Source organism: Vidua macroura, chromosome 3 (genome assembly GCF_024509145.1).
Source record: "Vidua macroura isolate BioBank_ID:100142 chromosome 3, ASM2450914v1, whole genome shotgun sequence".
NCBI classification, from domain to species: domain Eukaryota; kingdom Metazoa; phylum Chordata; class Aves; order Passeriformes; family Viduidae; genus Vidua; species Vidua macroura.
In genome coordinates, this window is record NC_071573.1 from 51634905 (window position 1) to 51660109 (window position 25205).

At 38.7% G+C, this 25205-nt stretch overlaps 1 protein-coding gene across 4 annotated transcripts in view; it reads left to right on the plus strand.

Annotated features, from left to right (window-relative positions):
* ARFGEF3 (ARFGEF family member 3) overlaps positions 1–25205 on the plus strand; it is an 88281-nt gene that overhangs the window by 27891 nt on the left and 35185 nt on the right. Inside the window, exons 5-14 of one of the 4 annotated variants that reach the window (XM_053973043.1) lie at positions 3416–3484; positions 6154–6285; positions 8047–8169; positions 9641–9683; positions 10648–10726; positions 12624–12728; positions 15429–15753; positions 17101–17213; positions 17954–18864; positions 23333–23499. In XM_053973043.1, coding sequence (XP_053829018.1) covers positions 3416–3484; positions 6154–6285; positions 8047–8169; positions 9641–9683; positions 10648–10726; positions 12624–12728; positions 15429–15753; positions 17101–17213; positions 17954–18864; positions 23333–23499 — 2067 coding nt within the window. The remainder of the gene's footprint in view (positions 1–3415; positions 3485–6153; positions 6286–8046; positions 8170–9640; positions 9684–10647; positions 10727–12623; positions 12729–15428; positions 15754–17100; positions 17214–17953; positions 18865–23332; positions 23500–25205) is intronic. The other 3 variants (XM_053973044.1, XM_053973045.1, XM_053973046.1) reach the window with 3 other exon arrangements.

Sequence of the window (25205 nt, forward strand, 5' to 3'; positions counted from 1 at the left end):
AGTTGTGTGACTTTGAAACTATCTCTACAGTCATAAAAGTTCCTTCTTTAAAAAAAAAAAAAAAAAAGAAGCAAAATGGGTTTTAGAGTCCATACCAATCAGTAAAAGCTGATTTTCAAATTTGTTTTTTACTGAATTGCTTTCTAGTTATTAAAAACCGCTTTGTAGTTTTGTTTTTGCTTTCCACACCAGTGGTTGCAAAAACAACATGTCATTGCCCAAGAAAGCCTCTATCTTGCTTTTCTTTAATTTTTTAAAATACAGATTGTTTGAATTAGTGTCATGGGTAGTTAAGCAGTCTATGGAGGTACCTATTTGGAGATTCAATTTTTTCAGTGGATCAGAATTATTATGTTTGGTTTGTTTTAGTCTCATTTTTCATCCAGTAATCTAAAAGAGGAACCTGCTGTCTTCTGTTTGTTCCACATAAATGGGAAAACATGCAAGTTAAGTGTTTGGATCATTACCAAGACTGTAAATGAGCCCTGCAGCAGTGCTGATGGAAATCATAGCTGAGAGCAGTCTTGTGTATTGGTCAGAGATGCATTTCAGAACTTAAAAATGATTTGTGAGGGAAAGTGCTAGCAGTGGAGTAAGCCAAGAATATACTGGCTGATAACCTGTGCTTCTGTCAATTGATTGCATCAGATCATATGCCCTTTCTCTAACTAGTGGGTTCCCAGATCTTATTTTTCACAAAGAAGAGCAGTCAAAACTTAGCGGTCTTTTTGCTGAAATTCTCTTTTGCTTCATAACAAAGTTTTGATCATCACTTCCTTACTAAGCTTGATCTCTGATGTTTCTATCATTCACGTGTTACATGCAGGTTTTTGGCATTTGTGACAGAAAGGAATATATATATATGTGAGTGCATATATACATGTGCACTAACTTTTCACAATTCACTCTATAAAATTTCACAATTCATTCTATAAAAGCTGAAAAAAAAAAAAAGGAGGAAAGAAAGAGATTTTGAAGAGCAAAGGCTTAAAAGAATGCTGAACTGGTGTGTCCTTCCATGAATCGTAGTGTATTGGCATCCAGGTTTTGATCTGTGGAAAGGATTGGATAGTAACACATCCTACAAAGACAAGATGGGACAAGAGAGCAGAAAATCACATGAAGTAAATAAGGTTTTACAAGCAGGGAAAATCAGGACACACAAACCACTGAACAGGATTAGTCATGGATGTCCATTGCGGTTCTTAGTGTGATAAGAAGAGATTTGTCTGTGGGAGGTAACACTTGTCTCTCTCTGTGTTTAGGAACTGTGTTCTACAACTGTGTTTTACACAGCAGTGCCTTGGAGGATGCAAATCAGGTTTTCCTTAAGTACTGATTATATGTTTTTAGCCAGCTGCTGAGTTTTCACAGCTATTAGAAATGTCAATAAAATTTCAGGGTAATTAATAGCTGAGAAAGTGAGGCCCCACAGCTGACTGTGAGGCTAGCCAGTAGTTAAGAATCCAGTAAGTGCTAAACAAAATTGTTTGGCTTCAGAGTTTTAAATTTTTCACATATGGACTGAGCAGCATATGGAAATAACAGCCCTTATAACTTATGTAGTTTTTAACCAGATGAGTTTATTAAGAGTTTTTATAATTGACCATTTACTTTTCTGTTGTTCTATAGAATTTGTTCTGGGGACAGGAGGAAAGGTACCACAGTTCCTTTTCATTAGCACTTGTGCATGTACCAGTAAATGTGATGGATTGCAGAGAAATTTGTGGAGTTCCTATCAAGAAATACAAAGTACAACATTCTTAATTGTTGTGGTTAGAATTAGATTGTTTCTCTGGCAAGTTCAAGTGCTATGTAGCTTGTATCTCTCCTTGTAATATTGAGGTGTATAACACTTTTAAGAAAATCCATTTTGTCAATTTCAAAGAAAAGAAAACTTGGAAGAAGGACTTTGGCTCATAAACTTTGCTTTGCTGCAAAGATAAATGCTAAATATCTAAAAAAGTTTCTAGTGCAGGACTATTGTAATTTGTAAGAGTAACATGCCCTTTTCTGTTGTTTTCACTACCTCTAGTATTTATCCACATTATTCAGCTTCTATTTGTGAAGGAGTCAAGTCAAGATATCATATACAGAAAACTGTAAAATTGCCATTACACAGTGGTTTACTTGGAACACTCTTTGTAGTCAAATCATCTTCTGTAAGAACAGGATCAAGCTCCTTATTGGTATTTTATTTACAAAACAGAAGTGCAAAGAAACAAACAGAAAACCGTACAACTTTAGAGTAAGGTGTGACATCCTGTAGTAGTGAAATAAAGGTTTTCTGCTAAGAAAAACATTTGTAAAGCCATAGTGCATTTCAGTGTATAGAAACTTTTCAGTATGACTCTCAAAATGCAAAACAGTTTATTTATGTCTTCCTTCAGGAAAATGTCACACTCACCTGTGAACAGACTCTTCAGTACTCTGCTTCTAGTTAACAGCCAGTAATGTTGACTTACCTGATACCCCAAACTTCCTTGTGAAGCAGAGAACAGTAGTTCTGCGTAGGGCTGTGAAGCTGTAGGGACCAATACATTAGTGTTAATGGGATTGATATTTGCTGGTACACTTATCCCAAGAAGCTTATACTATTTCAGACCAAGCCAAGCATAAATTCTGGTGCTGGAGGGATTTTATGCTTTGAAGGAGAGAGAACAGTAGCTGAGACTGTCTTCTGTAAGGCAGAAGAGATTGGAAGGGAAGACAGGAGAGAGGGAAGACATCTCCAGACACAAAAGGCATCACACCACAGCACCTCTCACCACATTGCCTCACTCACCCATTTACCCTGGTGGTTCGCATCACATTCTTACTCCCCTTCTCTTCAAAGTAAGATATTGGTCTTTTAGTGTCTTATTCTTCCTGCTGAATTCAGGACAAAACAAGCCTCCCTTCATGAAATAGGGCTTAGGGATTGTTTTTAGCTACTTATTATTAAGTGACTATAATACACTTAGTGGAAATAACCTGTGCTGGGAAATCCTCAGGCAGTAATTAATGGCTCGTTTCACATAATACTTACCTGCCTGTGCCACTTAAGTAACAACTTGCATTGTATTTTTCCTTCCTCTTTTGTTATATTGATAGAAATGGATGGAAGGACTGATTATAAATCATGCAAAGCTTGTGGTTAAAATGTGAATAGGGGTCCAAGGCCAGAATTTATCACTGGATTGTCTTCCTTTTGGTGATCATATGTAGGAGACAGCAATAAGTAATCCATTGTGTGGTGCCTGTGGGGCCAACAGATGCAGCTTCTCAGGAGGATCTCCTCTATCCCAATAACATAAGAAGCTTCTGATGCTTTTCTCAAAATTGGAAGGAGTTGTGGCTAGAAGCACATGGCTGGGAAGGAGAGTCAATAATGGCTGAAACTTTTTTTTTTTCATTTCCTCTCTTTTGATGCAAGGTCTTGCTCTGTATAACATATACCTCCACCTTTGAGCTGAATGGCAGTTCGGTGTTGAAGATTGCTGAGGTAAGTGCCTCTGTTATACCACAGCTTGTGTCACTTAACCTTTCCCCACTGCCTAGAGTGTATCTTCCATATGTAACCTGAAACTGAACCAGTCTAAAACATGTCTGCCATCTTTAGGACTGGTATTACCTTCTGCCTAGTGTGAAGAAACAGTTGCAAGTCGGTCATATTTGGGCTTGCATGGGAAGGCAGTCCTGGAAATTGACTGATAATTGTATATTACAGCATTGCACATTTACTACTTCTCATGTTTATTTTGCTTTTTGCAATAGAAAAATTTTCTTGAGTTCTTCATAAAACAGCACTGTGCTGATTTTTTACTGGCTGCAACTCTTAACACTAATGAAGTTTCCTGAAGAGAAATTTATAAGCCATAGTGTGCCATGTTAGCCCAAGTGCCTCAATGTTCCTTGTGTGTATCTCTTTCTTGACACATCCAACTAAAATACTTATAATGCTCCTTGATCCATTGGGTTATTAGTCACTCTACTCCCTTTATTCCATTAGATTTTGGTCTGAATTAAATTGTAAAGGAGTTTTGGTTGTAGTAAAACTTACCTGCAGGCATATTACCTGAGCCTTTGTAGGTGGGTGATATTTTTAGTAGTGTGTTGCAAGCTATGGGCTGTTTGTTCATCTTAGAGAAGATGCACAGGAACACTTAATCCTCCTGTGCAACATACACTGCTGTGTGCAGAATCTATTATAAAATTACATGTTAATGTGATATGGGCAGAGCTGGTGTCCATGAAGGAATGTAAATGTTACTTACATGTCCTACACTCCCAAGTGTCTATAGACATTTAGAGATGTGTTACTTCTCAGTTTTTGGTATTTGGGCTGGGGTTTTTTTTGTAAAAACAAAAATCCCATGTGAAAATAGCTTACTTTAGCTGGAAGTTACAGTATTTTCCGAGTTCAAGAATAAAACTGACCTTGCCTTATCTTACTGGAAGCTGAGAAAGGAGTTTTAGGGATAACAGGGAACAAAACAAAATTACTTCCATTTTGTAAAAGAAAAAAAGGGCTTTAAAAGGCAAGGATACAACATAAATAGTTCATGTATATAACATATACCAGATGAAAAAGATAGTAATTGTTCTAGATTAGCACAGCTTAGATTTTGGTTTCTCTTGTGCTAGGTGAGACCATAAGGTGTGGCTATTTCTGGAGGTCTTTGTAAGCCCCATCTGTAGATGCTGCAGCAGGGATGAACTGAATTGCTACTTAAAGCAAGGCACAATTTTTAAATTTCTACTAAGCCCTCTTTATGTCAGTGTCACACACTGAAAAAAAAATACAGATAATTTCCCCTATTGCAGTTTTTCTCACATTTCTCACAGACTTCCTAACATGCGAGGCAAAAGCTGATGAATTCAGCTTAGTGCATTTCTTGGCTGTAGGTAGACCTTGAGATTAAACAAAGTGCTTGCTGGCAAAAGCATTTAATGGCTCTGAACCCTTCATCTTTCACTCTTTAAGAGCACTACCTGAGACTGGGGGCAAATGGTCAATCAGTCATGGTTTGTGTGGTATAAGCTGTAGAAATAATCAGAATTAATATTTTCTCTCTGTTCTGTAAACAGCAGGGTTGTTATTCATCAAAAGTATTCTGAAAATTGGTAGTTGTCTTTCACAGATACATGTGAAACTCTGCTGGATTTGGTAGTTGCACTACACTTTTATTCTCAGAAGGCCAATCTGGCGTTTAAAAAGGTTTGCTAGAGTACTGATACAAATTAGGACATTGCTAGTTCTTTTCTTTTATTGTGAACAAGACTAATGCATGATTAGATGGGCCAGCAAAGCAAGCAAAACTCATTTCCTTCAATGAATCATAGCAAGCAGTAATACAGAGTGTGCTTGCCTCTATTTGGAGTGTTGGGGGTACAGTTATTTTTTCCACGCTTCTTGAGAAAATACTGCCTCAGGTTTTTCTGAATAGCCTAGGTCTTTCTCAATAGCAAATCCTACCAGTCACATACATGTTTCCACAAGTTCCTCCTGCCCAGGCTTTAGGAAAGGCAAAGACTTTTAACAGCTGGCATCACTATGCCTTTGTATCTGAATTATCCAATGTATAAGCAATAGGAAATAGAAAATAATTTCTCAGTTCAGCATTTGGTTAACCTTCTGTCTTGCTGTAAGGGAAAGGTGGCAAAAAGGAACTTTCTGTTCGAGTGCCCATTTCTTTCCAAGTCAGTCCCTTACAGCCTGTGCTCTGTAGCAAGTAGAACCACTGCAGGATTGGAAAAGTGCTGCCTTCATTATTGGTGGAACTCCCTGAGGACTGTCTCTGACAAACAAAGCTACAAAGTCTGGTCATTTCGCACTGCCTGATTGTTTGCAATTCATGTGTACAAAACAGTGGCACTTGAAATAATTCTGAACCGTATCAGCTTCAAATTAAGGAAACATCCAATATGAAGAGTACTATAATTTGTGCCCTAAGTATTAATAGTATTGAAAATAGATTAGTAGTATTAAAAATAAATTAAATCTTGCCCTGTGCACCTTCCCATGCTTGCCTAGACACCTGCAGGAAAATTTAGTTGATGCTGTTGCTTGTTTTTATGTGTGTGTTTGTTGTTCCAGTGTGCCTTCTGGAGGTTTATTTTGTGTAACTCTGTTGTGTTTCATTAGCTAACCCGTCTGTGTTTTGCTCTTAGTTGTGTTTTGCATGCCATAGAGCTGGAAGTCCCCGAATGCATGAAATTATCAAAATGTCCATTGCACACCTCTTTGGAGCCCTGAGCTCTCGCATTTTTACTGCTGCTTCTTCATCAGTGGCTTTTCAAAAGGTACCTTGCCCAGCCGTTTAGAACACAGGCCTTCTGTAAGGTTGCAACTCAAGTATTGTTAGCTCGCATGGGGAGGGAAGAAAAGGAGGAGATATCAACCATGCTCTTTTCAGAAAGTCAGCCTACCTTTCAGAATGGCATTTCATTACTTAATTCAGATACTCCAGAAGAAGGCGTACAGCTCAAAAAGAATGATCTCAGCAGCACCAGATTGGTTTGGTCTCTGTGAAGGGCTGTATGTGGTTAACAAGCTTTTAGGGTTACTTTGTCCACTGGTGTTCAAGTGATAGCTGAATGATGGGCAGAATTGGTCCAGGCCAACTTACAAGAACATCTTCATCGCTGACCTATTGACAGCTTGGTTTCATTTCAGTAGGAGTTAGAAACAATCAAGAGTCTTGTTTGTGTGTCTATGTCAGTACTGATCAGACTATGTAATCCGATCACTTTAATTTTTTCTTCTTAAAAAGTCATCCTCATTAGGGAACTATAAAAATTACTTTACAACATAGAATATCATTCTCATTCAAAAATGTACACCGGATGGATTTATGTATACTCCTTCTGCATATAATTTATACTACATATTTATATTTTTAAGAATTAATATTTTTAATAATTTTTCACAGCTAGTTCCATTTATATTTACAGTTCTTACTTGCTATATACCTAAACAATGGCAGAATAAAACTGCTAAAACTGAAAAATATAAAAGTATGTGAGCAATCTTTTACTTTTTCGGGTTGTTTTGGTTGCTTGGTTTGGATTTGGGGGATTCTTGTGGTCATTGTGAATGATAAAGCTTAGTGCAGGATAAAGGACCAAAACTGCTTCTTCAAGAAGACTGTATTGTACAGTTCTGTCACAAACATGCTCAGCTCCATCAAGACTTATATCTACTTATCTATTAGTAGTTACTGTGCAATGTGCTTACACTGTTTACTCCGGTCACAGCAGGTCTTACAGAGACCCAGCACCTCTCACAAAATACCTGATGAAGGATAGAAACTGCACTTTGCAGTGTGCTGTCCCCGGGATCCTAGCTGTGTAACACTTTAGCAGCCATTTGTGCAACATCAGCTGGGGCAAAAGTCAAGCATGACTCTGGGCACAGCACATTGTCAGAAAACTGCCAGCAGCTGGGCATGGAGCTGGAAACTGGATGATCCATCAGTGTTCTTCTATTGCTACCTTGGTTCCCATGGGATCTCTGAGAAGAGGAGCCCTCTGCTGGATTGCCAGTTATTAAAAGGCAGTTGTTTGTGTTATTTATGGTAAAGTACTATTGTATTTTCTGTGTTAGAAAGGCCTTAAAGGTTTTCAGATGTGTTACAGTACATAATGATTATTGTAAAATTAGTGACAAATACCTGTCCATCAGAAGCAACAAGCTTGAAGAATGGGAGGGTATTTATGTTTCAGACATAGACTTGCAGAGAGGTAGTTACAATAAGTATTAAGAGATGAACAATCAAAGCAGCATTCAATAAGTTCTGTACAAAGTGAGACAAGTACCAAAATCACTTGGGTTTGACAGGAGACTTTGCCAATTTTGCCCTACCAATCCTGCAGCTGTGTGACTGATGAATTATTTGGTTTTCCAATCAAGACTGCTAAAAACTTCTAATGTGCTAATAAAGCAATAAGAAATGGTAAGGAAGGCTGACTATCTGCATGTGAGAGACCTTGGTATCTTCCTGAAATGTGTTCCTGGTAAGTGGGAGTTGATCTCTTTGTACTGCTGTCTTGTTTCCTCATCAGGTTTGCATTGAGACATATGTATCTAGCTGTCACCAGCGGAGCATTAACACCGCTGTGCGGGCAACCCTCAGCCAAATGTTGAGTGACTTGACTTTACAGTTACGACAAAAGCAAGAAAACATGGTGAGCCTTCTGGCATCAACAAATGGTTCCATGTCCATGGCTGCAAACCGTTTTGTTCTCATTCATCTGAATGCCTTATGGCTTTTATTTGACACTTCCTCAATTAATCCTGTTTAAAAGCCTTTTTGGGCTCTGACTATGCCTGCTTCAGAGCTCTCACATTGTCAACTCTAGTTGGCTGGGTTTGGTTTTTTTTCTTTCCATTAAATAAAAGAGACCTTGTTCTGATGTCAGGCTGCCTCAGCCTTTTCCATTATTTTATTTTGTTTTCTTGTTTTTCTAAGGTGTATTGAAATTGTTTTGCCAAAACTTTTTGCATGACAAATATTTACATAGTGAAAACAGAGTCTCAACTAAGGAAAGTGTAATTAAAATTTTTCTGCTACTTTTTTTTATAGAAGATAATTTTAAGTTAATGAAGTTATTTTTTTCTTTGTTAGCAAAAAATAAATATAATTTTATTTATTTCATTATTAAAATCCATGAGAGCTGTTTGAATGACATCCCAGCACATTTTCCACTATAGATGTTCTGGGTACATGTGGAATTACATTGGCTTCTTACATGTGCTTGTACTGTTTTGTATCATACCATATTGTCAAAGAAGTGCTATTTGTAAAAGTTTCTATTTATTAGGGAAACTTAGGGACTGTAGTTGTACAGATTGTTTTCCTTACATCTGTTTTGGGTTAAGATGATCACTTCTATTTTGGATTAGTAGACTAGATTGCTTTTATCCTGTTGAGCAACTGCGAAAATTATTAATCAGTTTAAGTAAACTTGTCTTTAGTTGATGCTAAATAGCTCTGCATTTTACTAGCTAAAGCATTTACCAAAAAAAAAAAAACCACCAAACAAACATTTTGGGTCTGCAAATTCAATTTTGTTAGTTCTTTTCTTAGCTGAGGAGTAGATAAAAGCATATGAGAACTGTATTTAGTTCCTGACATTTTGTTATTGATGCTTGAAAGAATTTGACCCTGTTGTGCACAATAGGCAGACTCCTATACCACAGCTGAACCAAACAATGTATGAGGTCATTTCCTGACAGCCATTAATTCTGTTGGCACTGTAACATTAACATTGTCAATGTTCTAAACTCTCTAATACTCAATTGATTTTGGTTTCTAAGTAGTTTGTGATATCTAAACTATGCTTTTTCTCTCAGTTATTTTCAATGCAAGTTATATGCCTAATTATTACTGAGTTGTTCTAGGTGTAGGAAATCCCTTAAGGACTTACAAAACTTTCACCTAAATGAGATGCAATTTCCTTTAATCTAAATGACTGTTGAAACAGATCTTAATGAATTTTTAAAAATGTTTTGCAAAAAGTTCACTTAAAAACCCTAAGAAAAAGCCCAAAACAGATAGAGGACATGAATTTAAGAAAGTTCTGCTGTTGAAGTATTGCTTCTATAACATTCCTCTGCCCCTTGCACCAATTACACCACCTTTGTCTTTCTCAACAGATAGTTGAAAACCCTGACACCTTGCAGAAATTCAAGAGTCAAGGTATTTATAATACTTTTTTAGTGACTCATTCCAATCCAGCTTTTTTATTCTTAACTTTCTTTTTATCTCCACAGTGCTGTTTGATGTCATGGGAGTTGCACCCTTGGGATTTTGTAACTTTTCTATAGTTTGGTGCTCTCTTGGTTACCTGTGGTAAGATCTGAGATAGCCCTATTAGCTCCTAATATTTCCAGTTGTGTCTTCATTTGGACCATGGTAACAGCATTGCACTCAACATAGTAATAAATTATTGTTTCAAGGTGCTAACTCCTGTAATTAAGGAGTTTCAGTGGTCTGGAAAAAGTTTTGGTAAGTGCCTTACTCCCTGAAATGAAGTAGATTTGCAGAGTAGAATGTGGAATCTGAAAACAATTATTACTCTGTTTCAGGCCAAAGACATTGTTTAGATAATGACTACTTGCCAGGAGATTATTTTACAAGAGAATGTTTTTCTGTTCCCATTGTGGCTTAACTTTCAACATCTTCTAGTAGGAAAAATAGTCTCTGGTTTTGACCTTCACTCAGGATTTCTGTAGAACTTGTGTGAATGGAGGCTAAAATCTTTGAAAAGCACAAGCATTCTTTTATAAGATCAGAAGTTGGTCGGACATCAGAAAATGTGTAAGAGAGAGAAACTGCAGGGAGAGATAGAGAAATTGGCTGCCATGTAGAAATACTGGGACCAGTCTTTTATATATTTATTTTATTACCTGAATTTGATTTCAGCTAACCTGTAAATGCATGTAAGCAATTAGTGCTCTCTCCGGGTTCAATACTACTGCTTTTGCATTTTGTGGCGATCACTTTCCAATCTAGCACTTTGCCTGCTGCATCTTATCTATTAATTTTGGTAGCCCTCCTCCTTGTTTAGAAGCTCTAACCAGCTCTGAAAACCCATGCAGTTAATTGATGCTGTTATCCAGCTGTTCATATGTAATGCCTCTGATCTTTGTCCTTTTTGGAGGTACTTCAGCTGAGTCTCTTTGTGATGATGTTGTATCTGTCCTCACTGTGCTCTGTGAGAAGCTCCAGGCTGTCATAAAGTGAGTTATTTAAGTTTATAATTTAAATTTATTACCTGGAGGTTGAGAGTTTCACTCATGCATGTGATTGTACTGTTGTAGTTCTGGAATTATGGAGCAAAGCTGTGCTTAAATGAAGTGTTTACTAGAGAAAGTATTGTTCATGATGCATTAATTTAATCCTTGCTTGAAATGAGGAGCTAATTTGCCTTCTTTGTGCACTGTTCAGCTTTACAGAGCTTCCAGTAAATCTAATCTGTAGGTAACTTCCATACAGCAGCAAAATACTAATACAAAAGGCTAATAATCCAATGAGAAGTTTTCTTTTCTGACTGGAAGAACCATTTTAGAGAGAATAACAATTACAAGAGCCATGGAAAGACCTAACAGATACTATATTCAGAATTAATAACTCTGTCCTTCTTAGGCAGCCTTTATCCAATTGAAATAATTTGTGCTGTCAAAGAATTCCTCCAATTTAGGAATATCATACACTCTACCTACTTGAAAATGCATAATGTTAACTTCTAAAGTGTGGTTGTTATGGACAATAAGTGTGTTACATGCTGTACAATTTTCAGAAACTACCAGAGGCAAAGATAGCACAGGCATCTATGTGCAGTTTTTTTGCAGACTTTCTTCCCATGAGTCTCTCTAATAACAGCAAGATTACAGAGGAGTGTCTTACTTAGCATTATTTAATCAGTGTCAGCATCTGGGAAAATAAAATCAAGAGTGCAGGGATGCCCTGTGCATGTTCAAGGTGATCAAGTGTCAAGGTGATGATCATTTGCATTAAGACACATTGTAAGAAAAGCTGTTGGGAAAGAAGGCATCTGTACCTGGAATGCATGTATCTTTCCAGATAGGCATGGACTGTTGTGAGGAAAAAAATCTATCACCTTTAAAATATGTAAGAAGCCAGCAGTTTTCAACCCTCCATAGCAGAGGGTTAGAAATCCAGCTTTGAGCCTCAGGATTCAGTGTTTTCTCCATGGCACGTGAAACAGGTATTGTTGTACTTGGATGCAAATTCATATATGTGAACAAAAGGCACTCAGGCAGTGACAGAAGAACAGATATTTCTCACTCCTTAATTTCAATTCAGATAAATCCTTTCTTTACATCTTCCTTGACCTACAATCATATATCAGAAAGTGCATTCCTTCAGTTCTCATCTCTGACCAAAAGAGAGTTATTAAATCCGAGTTTTCTTAGGAGTGAAAACCAAATTGTGGGTACACTTGCCATGGAGTGCTCCTTTCATAAGGCAGACCTCAGCCTTGCTTGTCTCCTGGATCCTGCATTTCATGTTAAGAGTAGGGGCAGGCACAGTGCATGTTACAAGTGTATCAGTTCCAGGTGTCCACAGGTTCTTTAATATTCTTTCTCATGAGGTTTTCCTTGAGTTTATGGTTCTGACAGAGTTACTGGCAAGGCCCTGAAAGGTAACCATGTTACCGTCTGACTTTCTGCTTGGAGACGTTAACTTATGACCATTGTGGCTGTCACCAAGAAAGAAAAATAACCAGAAGAGAGTAGTCTAAACATGCTTCAGATTGCCTGAGGAAACTATCCAATAGTCCAAAATCTCCTGTTGTCTCTTTTTCCTCTGTTTAAGGTTCCTTCCCAAACTTTTACATTGAATTTGAACAGTTATTTGGATTTTATTCTTCCTATTTTTTCACTTTTTTTTTTAAAGTAGTAGATCACTGCATGTGATCACTACAAAATAAATGGGATGATGCAGGTGATCACACCATTGCAAATTGATGGAAAGAAGCAAAATAAATCACTGCTTTAAATTATGGTGTAATTTTCAAGTGAACTAATGTGGTTATTTTAGAAAATTAAGTATTATTAACTTAAAACATAATTAAGTTTTAATATAGTGTGAATGGCATCTTTTCTTTGGCAGTGACAATCGTCAACTTCAGCTTCTTTACTTGGAGTGTATCCTCTCCATGCTGAACAGCTCCTCCCCTAGCATGCACCAGCACAAAGGATTCACTGATCTAATATGGTGAGTATATCTGAAGACTAATGCAAATACTCAGTTTGTAAATGTAAAAGGACCTGCTCCCCTCAGCGTTGCAAAAAAAACCTGTAAAAAGTCTCCAGGTGTGAGCAGAGCTTGCTGTTAACCTACTATCAGTTCTTTCTGTGCCTCATATAAAATTGGTTGGGACTGCCTGCTCAGCTACCACGTTAAATCCCGGTAGTGAATTATCACTTGTAATGAAGTCTAATGGATTTAGCCAGAACAGAAAACCTCTTATGTTTTCTGCAGTAGTTTGGATTTGTGTGTGGCATTGAACACAGAGATGCTCTGCTTGTTGTAGGAAGGTACTGTTGAGATTCTTAATGTTCTGATACAATAATACAGGAAGATAAGCAAAATTAATGTCAAATGTGTGCTGGTGACCAGAAATGCTTATTATGACCTACATTGTTGGGTAAGGTTTGAGGCTAAATAGACTTAATGGTGCTTCTATTTTATCAAGAAATTCTCCTTTTTAATATACTTCACCAGGAAAGCTTGATATTTTTGGTGTTCATATTTACCTCTAAATTGGTGCCATCATGTCAAAGCACCTGAAATAATCCTGCTTTCCTTGTGATTGAAATAGTGGGGTTTTTATAGCCTGTGCATAATTGAGTCATTGTAATAAAGCAAGAATGTAACTAACTAACATGCAGTTCCTTGCAGTCTGTGCCCATCTTTGACCTTGTCAAGTGATTGTATTAAGGAAAGATATATATGACTGTTAATGACCAATGTGTTTCTTGTGCTTTTACCCCGTAATTTTTGAAACTGAAGTTATTGACTTGGGCCCAGTTCTAAGGATGGAACATGGAACAGCACCTGTAATTCCCCTGCTGTCCCAGGAACGTCAGTGGCTGCAAGACTGGGAGGTGTTCAGACTGGCAACACTTGGCAGTGTTGCACAAGGACCTCTTGGAGGTCTAACATACGAGCAGCACTCTCTCTCTCATGGCAGATTCACTTAAGAAGTTTCTGCCTTTGAATTTCACCCAACCCTTTTTCTGCTTATGTGACAGACTGTGGGGCCATCCTGTGAGCAAGGTCACTGAAATGATCTCAGTTAAAAGAAAACACTTCCTGTTTTATTTTCAATATATGTGCTTTTGACAATCCAGCTTATGCTGCAAATCTACAGGTGTTTGTATCTCTTAACTGTGTACCATGAGGGCAAGCCATCAGGGGTGGGACTTCTTAACCTGCACTGCTGCCAAGGAATGAACATGCATTCTTCAGCTACCTGCTTAAGTGGGAGAAAAAAAACCCAAAACACTAGGAAGATATGAAACAGTTTAAGCTGCAAACATCATCTGAAACATTTTGTACACCCTAATACATTACCTATCTGGTGAAGTTGTGATGCGAACTGGTGGCTGTCATTATTCTTTAAGGAGCTGTTGCCTACATGCACACAGATTTCACTTTTAACTGGCACTTTGTAGTCAGTTCCCAAAGAGGATAAAGAAGGGAGCAGACAGAGAAAATTTAGCTCTGTGTGCTGACAGTGTTCTCCATTGTTTGATACAGAAACACTTTGATAGGACTAAGATGTGTGGGGAATATATTGTTGTTGCAACCTGTGATTATGCTTGCTTTGAGACAAGCATATTTCTTAAGCAGTGAATTGTTATGTTTTGAAATGTACTTGATTGGAGAAATAAATGGAATAAGAAGATTCAAAGTCATTATCTGATGTCCTATTAAAAACTGGTTTTCTTTCTGTGACTTGGGGAAGCTGAGCTGTTTCAGATATCTTGTTAAGAGAAGCAATGAAAATTCTAGACTGCATAAAACTTTGAGAAAATAAAATGTAGTTACTATGAAGATGTGTTTTATGAATTGTTACTTGTAATTGGGTGCTTGCTCCAGGTACTCACTTGAACCTCTAGATGTGGGTGAAAACCAGATTTGGGACTCATTCTCATGCAGCACTTGACTTCTTAAATTAAGGTCTTGCAGACTGAAGTAAAATGTCAAGTGCGTGAGTTCAAAGCTGAAATAGCAGCTAATGGAGCAAAATGCTGAGCTGGCTTTGGTTCCACAGAAGAGTGATCTGCTGTTGTTGAATCACTTAACATGAGTGTTAGACAGTTGAAGGAAGGATAGGTATTTACTGTATAGTGGCATTCGTGTAGTATAGTGCACACTTCGAGTTATTGCAGAGGGCTTTCATTATGCTGTCAAAAGACAGCCAAACAGAGGCTCATAACTAAGGGTGCTTACTAAAATAATGCATGTGCAGCTCAGTGATGGAACACTCAGCCTTCTAGTTAACACAGATTAGTTCTTGCTTAGTCAGGTTTTTTTAAATCTCCCAAGGTGAACTGAAAAAGAGACACTGAGCAGTCGAAGCCTAGGATTTCTACCTTGTGATAGGCTGCAGCCAGTGAAAGAGGCAGGCATGCTATCCTGCAAAGGGACAGCACTGTGCAGCAACATGAACTTGCAAAATCACTACCATGTTTCTACAGCACACAGAGGCATTTCCATATGGACTCGCATGCTGATGCTTGAGAGATGAAAAAAGCCTGGCATAATTTGTTTTTCTATCTAACCACTGCTGTTTGACTGATCATTAAAACAAGAGTGTGTATCTAATTTAACCATGGGCTATTTTCAATCTGTTCTTGTAGGAGTATTTTTTTTCCAGTTACCATCTGCTGCTTTTCTCTTTCTCAGGAAGCAACTGTGTCCAGCCTTAATAGTAATCCTGGGAAATCCAATCCATGACAAAACTATCACCTCTGCCCACAGCAGCATCTGCCTTGAGGCTGATTCACCTTCCTCAGGGATCTCTGATCATGGCCGGGGTTCAGGTTGTTCTTCCACAGCACCTGCCCTTAGTGGGCCCGTTGCACGGACCATATATTATATTGCAGCAGAACTGGTTCGACTGGTGGGGTCAGTGGAATCCATGAAGCCTGTGCTACAGTCTCTGTATCACCGGATGTTGCTTTATCCACCACCTCAGCATCGAGTAGAAGCCATCAAAATTATGAAAGAGGTAGGACAATCACATGTGCAAATCCAGGCATGTAAAACAAAGTGTTTAACAGTAAGTTTTGCTGATTCGTGCATACAATGCATATCAAACCTTCCCACTTAGAGATGTTGAAATTGTCCTTTCTGAGCACAGCTGGTACATCAGCACCACTCTGACAAATAGTTTGATGCAGTTGTAATAGCTATATTTGTCTCCATAATACAAGCTACTCTGGCAACTCCGTCAGTGCTCGTGCTGTGGTGCTGCATGGAGCAGATCCTTCACTGAGTCACGACTGCTCTTTTGGGTGAGATAGAGCATAACGATCCAGTTCGTAACTTCTTTGGCATCCTTCCCCAGACACATCCTCACAGTGAGGTTTCCAGGCATTAAGGTGAATATATGCTTTGATTACATGCCAGGTTTTTGAAATCCAGTTTCTTGGAGCTTTATTTGAATAGATATAAGAAAGCTGCCAATGGCTTAATAAGCCATTTCAAGACCAGTTTATTCTGTCCTCTTGCCCAGCGTCTCTGAAAGTGCTAGAAGTGCAACACTGGGAGACTTGTGCCAGCACTAGCTGAAATTATGGACTTTTTTATTCCACATGGGCACCTTTCTTAATGCTGTGGAAAACAAGGAAATTTATGTAATTTGTAGGAACAGTGGTATCTCCTAGAGAATTTTTCATCTAGCTTGTGCATACCTAAGCTGATCTGTTTCTGAAAAATCTCTCTTAACACCACACAGCCACCCCCTTGGTTCCTGTCTAAACTAGGAGTCATCTTGTCATTATCTTTCTCTAATTTTAAACAATAGCAAGATAACTGAAGTTTAGGAAAAGCTTAGTCTAATGTTGTTTTGTACAGGACATATCTGTTGCTTCTTTGGGCTTATTAATACATATTTGTTTGTATTTCCTGGTGGGCATTAACAAGGTGCCACCCAGCAGGTTGAGTCTTAAGGAATCACTTTGCCTATCTTTGCATGACTCCATAATTTTGTAACTAGGTGGGTGAGGAGAGAGGCCTCCTGTGGTATAAACTATAATAAAAAAATACTTATGTAGGCATAAAAATTATCTTGTGTGCAGTATCAGATGAAAAAAAATCAGTCAAAAAAGTAAAGCATTGGAGAACATTCTAAATGTGATTCTTGCTGAATATTCTCCTTTACTTGCTTTTCTGCATCTAAAAAGAGGAAAGGTAGCTTTAATAAGTAGAACATCACTGTGCCATTTTCATTTGCTGTGAGAAATTACAGTATGGCTACCTTGGGTTCCAGGACTTGATAGAATTATGACTTATTTATTGTATTTAAATAATGCTTAGATAATCTTCTACTTACTTCTGTTTCCTTTCTTTTCAGATACTTGGCAGTCCTCGGCAGCTTTGTGATTTGGCAGGGCCTAGCTCTTCTGAGTCAGAATCCAAGAAGAGGTCTATTTCTAAAAGGAAGTCCCATCTGGATCTTCTCAAGCTGTACGCTTTGTTTCTGCCTTTAGCCTCTTCTGTCTTAAACCTGTGCGCACAGAACACTTAAGCAGTTCAGGAGCATACCCAGTATGAGCCAGGGTATCTGCCTGGTTAAATAAGCTCTGAAAATGAAAAAGGTGTAAAAGCTCTTGCTTGGTTTGTCATCAGTCTGGGCCTGTTTCTAAAGACATAGATAACTACCTCGTTGAGTTTGCCAAAATTCCCAAGTATGCTGGTTTACAGCTGAAAATTTTTGGGTATGGGTCCTTAAACTTGCAGTAAAATAAATGTGTATTTCTTTAGAGGTATATTTTCTAGATGAAGTCAAAGAAGGTCATAGAAAATTTAAACATCATCATATTGAGCAAGAAGGGTTCTCAGTTCTTATGAAGATCGAATCTTGTAGATAAGATGATTTTCAGGACACAGGTGGCCTTTAAATTTAGTTCAGCTGGATGTTGAGATTTTTTCTTTTTAGGTTAAGTGCTTGTCTGTAAGAGAGAACATGCTGTGCATGCTGGTATGAATGCATGGTAACTTTCTCTTGTTGGCACTCCCTTTACAGAATAACCATGTTTGCATGGGAGACTCAATAATTTGTTCTTACACTAATCGTCTTTCTCAGGAATAGTCTTAAAGGCTAAGTTCCCTTCTTTTTTCCTGGTTATGGAAAGATGGTGTTGAATGACAGTGACGTGCTCACCATACATGTTACATCACTTAAATAAACTCTGTGTTGATTGTAGTATCATGGATGGGATGACGGAAGCGTGCATCAAAGGTGGTATTGAAGCCTGTTACGCTTCAGTGTCCTGCGTCTTTGCCCTGCTTGGAACATTAGATGAGCTGAGCCAAGGGAGGGGTCTTAGTGAAGAGCAGATCCAGCTGCTGATCCAGCGCATGGAAGAATTGAAGGATGGGACTGAGACATGCAGGGACTCCATGGAGATAAATGATGCCGACTTCAGGTGGCAAAGACGCATTCTGTCCTCAGAAAACCCTGCCTGGGAATCCGGAAATGAGAAGAGTCCCGATATCAGTATTAGTGTTACCACAGACACTGGCCAGACTACTTTGGAAGGGGATATGGGACAAACAACTCCAGAGGATAATCCAGAAAATCAAAAGAACTCCCTGCCATCTCCAGCTGGACATGAAAGCAAAGAGATTCAGTACAGAGAACCAGAGTCAGAAACCATTGACCAGCCAGATGTTGTTCAAAGAAGCCACACCATAGTCTATCCAGATATAACTAACTTTTTATCAGTTGATTGCAAGACCCGGTCCTATGGATCCAGATACAGTGAAAGTAACTTCAGTGTAGATGACCAGGACCTTTCTAGGACTGAGTTTGATTCATGTGATCAGTATTCTATGGCAGCAGAAAAGGATTCGGGCAGGTCTGATGTGTCAGACATAGGTTCTGACAATTGTTCCCTGGCTGATGAGGAGCAGACACCACGGGATTGCCCAGGTCACAGGTCCTTACGCACTGCTGCTCTCTCTCTGAAGTTGCTGAAGAGCCAAGAAGCGGATCAACACAGTGCACGGCTCTTCATCCAGTCACTTGAAGCGCTTCTTCCTAGGCTTATAGCTCTTCCCAGCATAGAAGAAGTGGATGGAGCACTGCAGAGCTTCTCTTCAACATTCTGCTCAGGTTTGCAAGCAAATATTTACTGTCTAACCAGCATGCACACCCTGACTGCACTGTACACAGATTCCCTTGTAGGATTTCATCTTCAGAGAACATACCCAGAATGAGGAGGTTTGGGTTTTAAACCATACATTCCTCCACAGGAACATACTTCATTTACGGCAAAGCAAATTGAATATGCAAGCACTGATCCAAAGGGAGGTAAATCCATTGACTCTTAACAGGCTCTGGATTGTGTCCTGAATCAAAAAAGAAGTGGAGATTATTGTAGCAAGATACCTCTTGGCAGGTTTGTGAAGCTCTGTTGAGAAGCTTTGCACATGGTGTCACTAAAGAGAGGTCAGGTTTGTCCCTTAGCATGAGAGGGGTGTGGGAAGTACCATCACCGGTTTGTAATGAGATATAAGTAGCTTAGTACATCACTGCACTGATATTATTAGTAATGCCAGCCTCACAAAGAGGGTGGTAACAATTCCACAGCAGTAAGCTCTAGAAAGGATAGGGAAAGAGGAGAGTTTGTCTTCACTGTTTTCTTTTTCTTAATGCTGCTATCTAATAAGTACAAAGCTCAAAGCCCAGACAAAGAGAAAATTAAGATCTTGTCTTCTAAGAGATTAAGTATCTTCAGTTCTTTCATTATTAGAACATTTGGGATCTTCACCTGTCAAACAAACAAAAAAAGTAATGCAAAGGTTAGTTTGTCCTGTTGATAGCATATTTAAAAGGTGTGTAAATATATATTTTTAGAAGGGTTTCACTTTCCTGACAGTGGCCAAAATGAAAATATTTGCTAAATTTATGTCTCTGTTTCTTTAACTTACTGTACTGCAATTGCCTTTCCTATTGCTCATCTCCTAACCATTGCTTCATTCGTTTGTGCTCTCTCACACACATTAAACTCATACAGAGTCAGAAGGGGGGACTCTTCCCAGCATCGTACAGCATAATAGAAATGAAGCTCAGTGAATAAGATTATATTCCTGATATCCCGTTTAAATGCTACCCAAATAAACCCTAACTCAGGAAGATCATAAATGGTATTCTTAAGAAACATTGGCTATTTTATATCACAGAAAGGAAATATCTTAAAAGAGGCATTAATGTTAACTACTTTCCTAATTGAGGGGCTCAAGAGCACCCTTTCTGTCACAGGTATTTCTTTTTTCCTGAAAAAGTGTAGTCTTGAGATTATGATGAAAGACCAGTGCTAGACCTCTAGCTCAAACCTTTGTGCACCTGTTCCCTTGTGCATGAATGAGTATTTATTTTCCCTTTTGTCTGTAAAGTCTTTATAGAGTGCTTTTAAAGCTTTGGAAGATGTGGACCTAGGAGAAGTCTAGATTTTAAGACTAAACATAGCTTTCTTGGCATTCAGTGTGAGTAATACAGTGAGTAAAATAGAAGAACATAACTCAATTTCTGCATTAAATCCATGATCTGTTGTTTGTGTATCTTAAAAAGATACCTAGTCTTGGGCTTAGATTGTTGTGAGAGACCCTTCACTTTTCTAAGAAAGCCACCCCTGTGGCTAAATCTGTACTTTAAAAATGTGCACCACATTTCCAGATGGATTTTGTGAAGTACTTGTGAAAGACACCATTCAGTAAGGAATCGTGGAAAAGTGGAGTAGCAAAATGTATTAAGACAGCCTAGAAGAGGTATCCTGGAGTTTTCATGACGATGTGGCTCTAGCAGAGTTGTACAGTGTTTTTGTAAGATCTGGGCAGTTCCTGTTTCAGTTGGATGCCTGGAATGAGACTCAGTCCAACTGAAGCAGTCCCTTAACTTGTACCTCAGATCTTAAGCAAATGTCCATCAGTCCTCTTGAGGTGAGAACTTGTGCTCCTGTATAGGTGAGAGAGCTATGAATTTGAAGACCTTTAGAGAAAGATACTTAGGAAAGTTGAAACAAATGGCAGGGGTTAAGAACTCCCCCAGAGAGCTTCTGAGACACCAGTTTGATCTGCCTCTATAAGCGAAGTGTAGGTCCTTACTTTAGGAGTCCTTCGTTAGCACCAGCTGCTCAAGGCACGAATTAGGTGAGGAAGTTAGAGGGATTGATCCCATTCATTGTATATACAACATTTATTAATGTATAATTCTTGAAGAATACATGGGGAAATTTGAGAGTTGGTTAAGATTTGAGTTGAGAAAAGGCATAGATGCAGTTCTGAGACCAGTCAGTATAGAAGCAGTATTTTTTTATTTCTGGGAGACCTTATTTAACTGCTTTGTTTCATTTTTTGATTTTTCTTTCGCTTTGGAAGAATAATACAATTTAGTATTCTTTCCTACAAGCCAGGTTCTTAAATAGATAGCATTGCAAAATTAGGATGTTTTCATAGGATTGAAAGGCAATGAATGGAGGTAGGAATTTAAGGCACTACTGAGATAAGCATGGAAAAGGTGAAGTCAGCTAAGCAGAGTTATAGTGAAATTAAAATTCACAAATAAGTTGGTTAACTCTAAGGTTAGGAGTAAGTTAGTTAATCTTCAGATTTATTTCATACTTTTTAAAGGGAAGGTTTTTATGCTGGTAAGTATAATCATATTTTCTTTTTCTGTGATCTCAGCATCTCACAAATGCAGCTGTTTTCCCATATTTTAGAGGAAGTTAAGGAACATATTTTTTCCCAACACTTTTTGGTACTTAAATACATGCCCTCAATGAAGTATCCACTTTTCTGTGCACTTCTACACCTTCCTTTTTAATTGTAATCTTGTATAGGAGGTTGCACATTTTTTAAACATTCTAAAGTAAAATGAAGTGGGCTTCTTTGTTTGGTTGGGTTTTTTTGGTTTGGTTTTTTTGTTGTTTTTTTTTTTTTTACATATGTCTCTGCGTTGAGATTTTTATTACTCTAGCAAGTTCTAGTCTCTGAATATTTAAGAGAGATAAGACAAAAAAACAGTGGGAGATGAGATATCTGCATCAATATAATGATCCTCCATCCGACAGAGTGTTAAGATGCATCTTTGTTTTCAGTGAGAAAGAAATCACTACAACTACTCACAGGCTACTTTCAAGCACATAGTTGCAGTTTTGGTAATAGGTAAAGGTTCTCTGTTAACATTCACCATGAGAAATCTACCCCAAGCAATGCCAGCCTGTGTGGGTGTGGTTTGCGGCCGACCCTATCACCCGTCTTCCACAAAGGTTGCTCCCTTGAACAGATATTCATTTTTTAGTCCCACCCTGGAACAGTTACTCTCTTTCTAAATCCACCCTCAAACAGTTATTCACCTTATCCACGCCCCCAAAGTGACGACAGTGGAAAGTCCGAGAAGGCAGCAGCACAGAGCTTTCAAACCCTCACGAGGCAAGAAAAACATTTGCTTCTTTTCTGTGTGTGGATTTTTTTTTTTTTAATGTTAATGGTTTGTTGTATTTTGTCTAAGAAGAGGTATGAGCTTTATGGTGGGAGGAATATATTCACAGTAAAACCACTGCAGCAGTTAACAAATTACACAGCTTTGTTTCGTCATGTAACTAATCTTGGAAGCTGATTTTTGTTCCATTTCAAACATGCCTTTAGGATAAAGCTGACTTATTAATCTTCTCTAATTGATATTATATGAATGGATTTCACAGTTGATGTGAAAACCATGAAATATTGTGAGTAATGTGGGTGGATCTGGTATTTCTGGTTTTTTCATGGTTCAGACTACAGATCATGGGGATTCAATTAGGTGTTGCTCATACTTGATGGATATTTTTCTAAAAGTAGGTCAGCTATTTGCCATCCATGGGAAGAAGGGATTGTGCCATTGAGCATGGTTGTAGGCTTCATACAAATAGTGTTTTCAGGACTAGTGAGTACTTTACAGGTGGTTTCTGGGTCTGAAAGAAGTGCAAGTGCTCAGCTATTTAGGCCTTGTATGAAATAAATAGGGCTTGGAGTTGTAACTAGTTCCAGCCAGCTTGGCCCCAGATATTTGTCCACATAACCCTAGGTCATGACAAGAATGATGATTACAGACTGGTCTTACAGGGTGTGGAGCACTCCAGTCCCCATCCAGCAAATGACTTAACCAGAGCAGGTTTACTAGGGGGATAAAAGGGTTGTTAATCTTATTAGCACCATTTGGTGCACTGTATTTTCAATTAAGTACACAGGCTTTGGGTCTGCTCCTTTCCACCTCACTTTCCCAGTTAGCATTGCAGATGTATCCTGCCCTGTGCTTTGTATGTGATAGTCATCCCAATGAATGCTGGTGCTCCTTGCTTATTTCAAATTTAGCACGTTGTTTTGCTGGACTGTGTCTGGAGTGTTCCATTTGTCTTGCATTCTAGATGAACTACTTATTTTTCTATTCCCTACTCTAGTATGTTTAGTAGAGTAATTTCTTCTGATGATTCATTAACTATTCCAGCAATCTGTTGCTGCCAAAATGCTAGAGATAGTTTCTGATATTTTTTCCAGGAAAAAATCTGTGTTAAATATGAGAGCTCACATGTTGTTTTTGTTAGGTATGATGCACTCACCAGGATTTGAGGGAAACCTAAATTTCAACTTCCAGACTCTGATGAATGCAGACAGTCTCTATGTGGTATCACATTACACTTTGCTGCTCAACCTAAAATTGGCAAACTCGGATTACTACAGGAAGAAGCCTGCCCAAGCCCCTGTGTTGCTGGTGAGTTGGGGAATATGGGATAATTGTTTTTAAAAAATGAAAATTTATTTTGCTTCCTTTCACATAAACCAGCCCACACATAAAGCTTTCAGGCTGCTTGCTCAGTGGAGAAATAGTAATTGCAAATGAAGCATTCTCCAAGCTGCTTATGAATCTTGCATGATAAGTGTTGTGCATCTGAATTACTCTGTGATTTGGTGGGAAGGAATGCTGCTTACAGATTGTCATTAAGGTCACAGTCATTTTGATGGTGAAACTATTTTCAGAATAGATTAGCATCATGTATTGTCTCTTGACAATGTGCATGAACATACGTTCATCTTGCAACTGTTTTTTTTTTTGCCTAATACTCAATTTGAATTTCTGTAGATAAAGACATGAGAAATTAAAGTGAAAAATAAGTAGGTCTTAGTAATGTGAAATTATGATTTTTGTTATACGTGGAATTCCTCCCCTTCTTGGGCTTTTTAAAAATAGTTTTGAAAACATGGATCCATGTTTTTGAACTTCGTTGCCCAAGAGACATTTTCTCAGAGTTTTCTGAAAAACCAAAAAAAAAAAAGTGATATATGGAAAAAATAAAAAAAATGTGTCAAAATGTATAATTATTGCTGAACTTCCAGTGTAAGAGAATTTATAAGCTAGATAATGTCAAAAACAAATGGAGTTTAACATCATCCTTAGTTCTGGTGTGTTCTGCAGCAGATCAAGATCTGTGACTCAGGACATCCACTAGAGGATTCAGTGTGCACAACAGGCCTGAGCATGACAAAGTATTCTTAGAGATCATTCTGATAAATAATTTGAGAGCAGTTCATCTGATGACTTCAATGCAGAAAGGCTCAGTTGCTGGGCAGGCCGCATTAGGTGCCACAACTTCTTTTAATTGGATTTGAGATCCTACTCCTACCTCGTGGAAATAGCGAGAGATCAGCATGTCCCATTGTCACTGTGCAAAAACTGTCATTCTGATTTGCATCTTGCGTTAACTGCAGTAGGAGAAGGGAGAATTGTTCATGTTCATGTCATTCTCCACTGCAGAGACAGACACAGAAGGATCTGGACAGGCTGGACTTGATGGGGCATGGCCACTTGTATGAGGTTCAATAAGGTGAAGTGTCAGATCCTGCCCTTCAGTCATAAGAACCCAGTGTGGCACTACAGGCTGGGGCAGAGTGGCTGGAAATCTGCCTGGGGGAAAAAGATCTGGGAGTGCTGATGAGCCAGCTGAACGTGAACCAGTGTGCGCTCAGGTGGCCAGGAAGGCCAGTGGCGTCCTGGGCCTGTATCAGGAATAGTGTGGCCAGCAGGGCCAGGGTAGGGATTGTCCTTCTACTGCTGAGGCTACACCTCAAATCCTGTGTTCAGTCTTGGACTCCCAGTACAAGAAGGACATTGAGGTCCTGGAGAGAGTCCAGAGAAGGGCAACAAAGCTGGTCAAGGGTCTAGAGACCAAGTCCTGTGAGGAGTGGCTGAGGGAGCTGGCATTGTTTAACCTGGAGGAAAGGAGGCTCAGGGGAGTGTCTACAACTCCCTGAAGAGAGGATGTAGTGAGGTGAGGGTAGGCCTCTTCTCCCAGGTAGCAAGTGACAGGACTAGAGGAAATGACCCCAAGTTGTGCCAGGGGAGGTTTAGATTAGATACTGGGAAATTTCTTTACCTGAAAGGGGTTGTAAGGAAGAAGAACAGACTGCCCATGGAAGCAT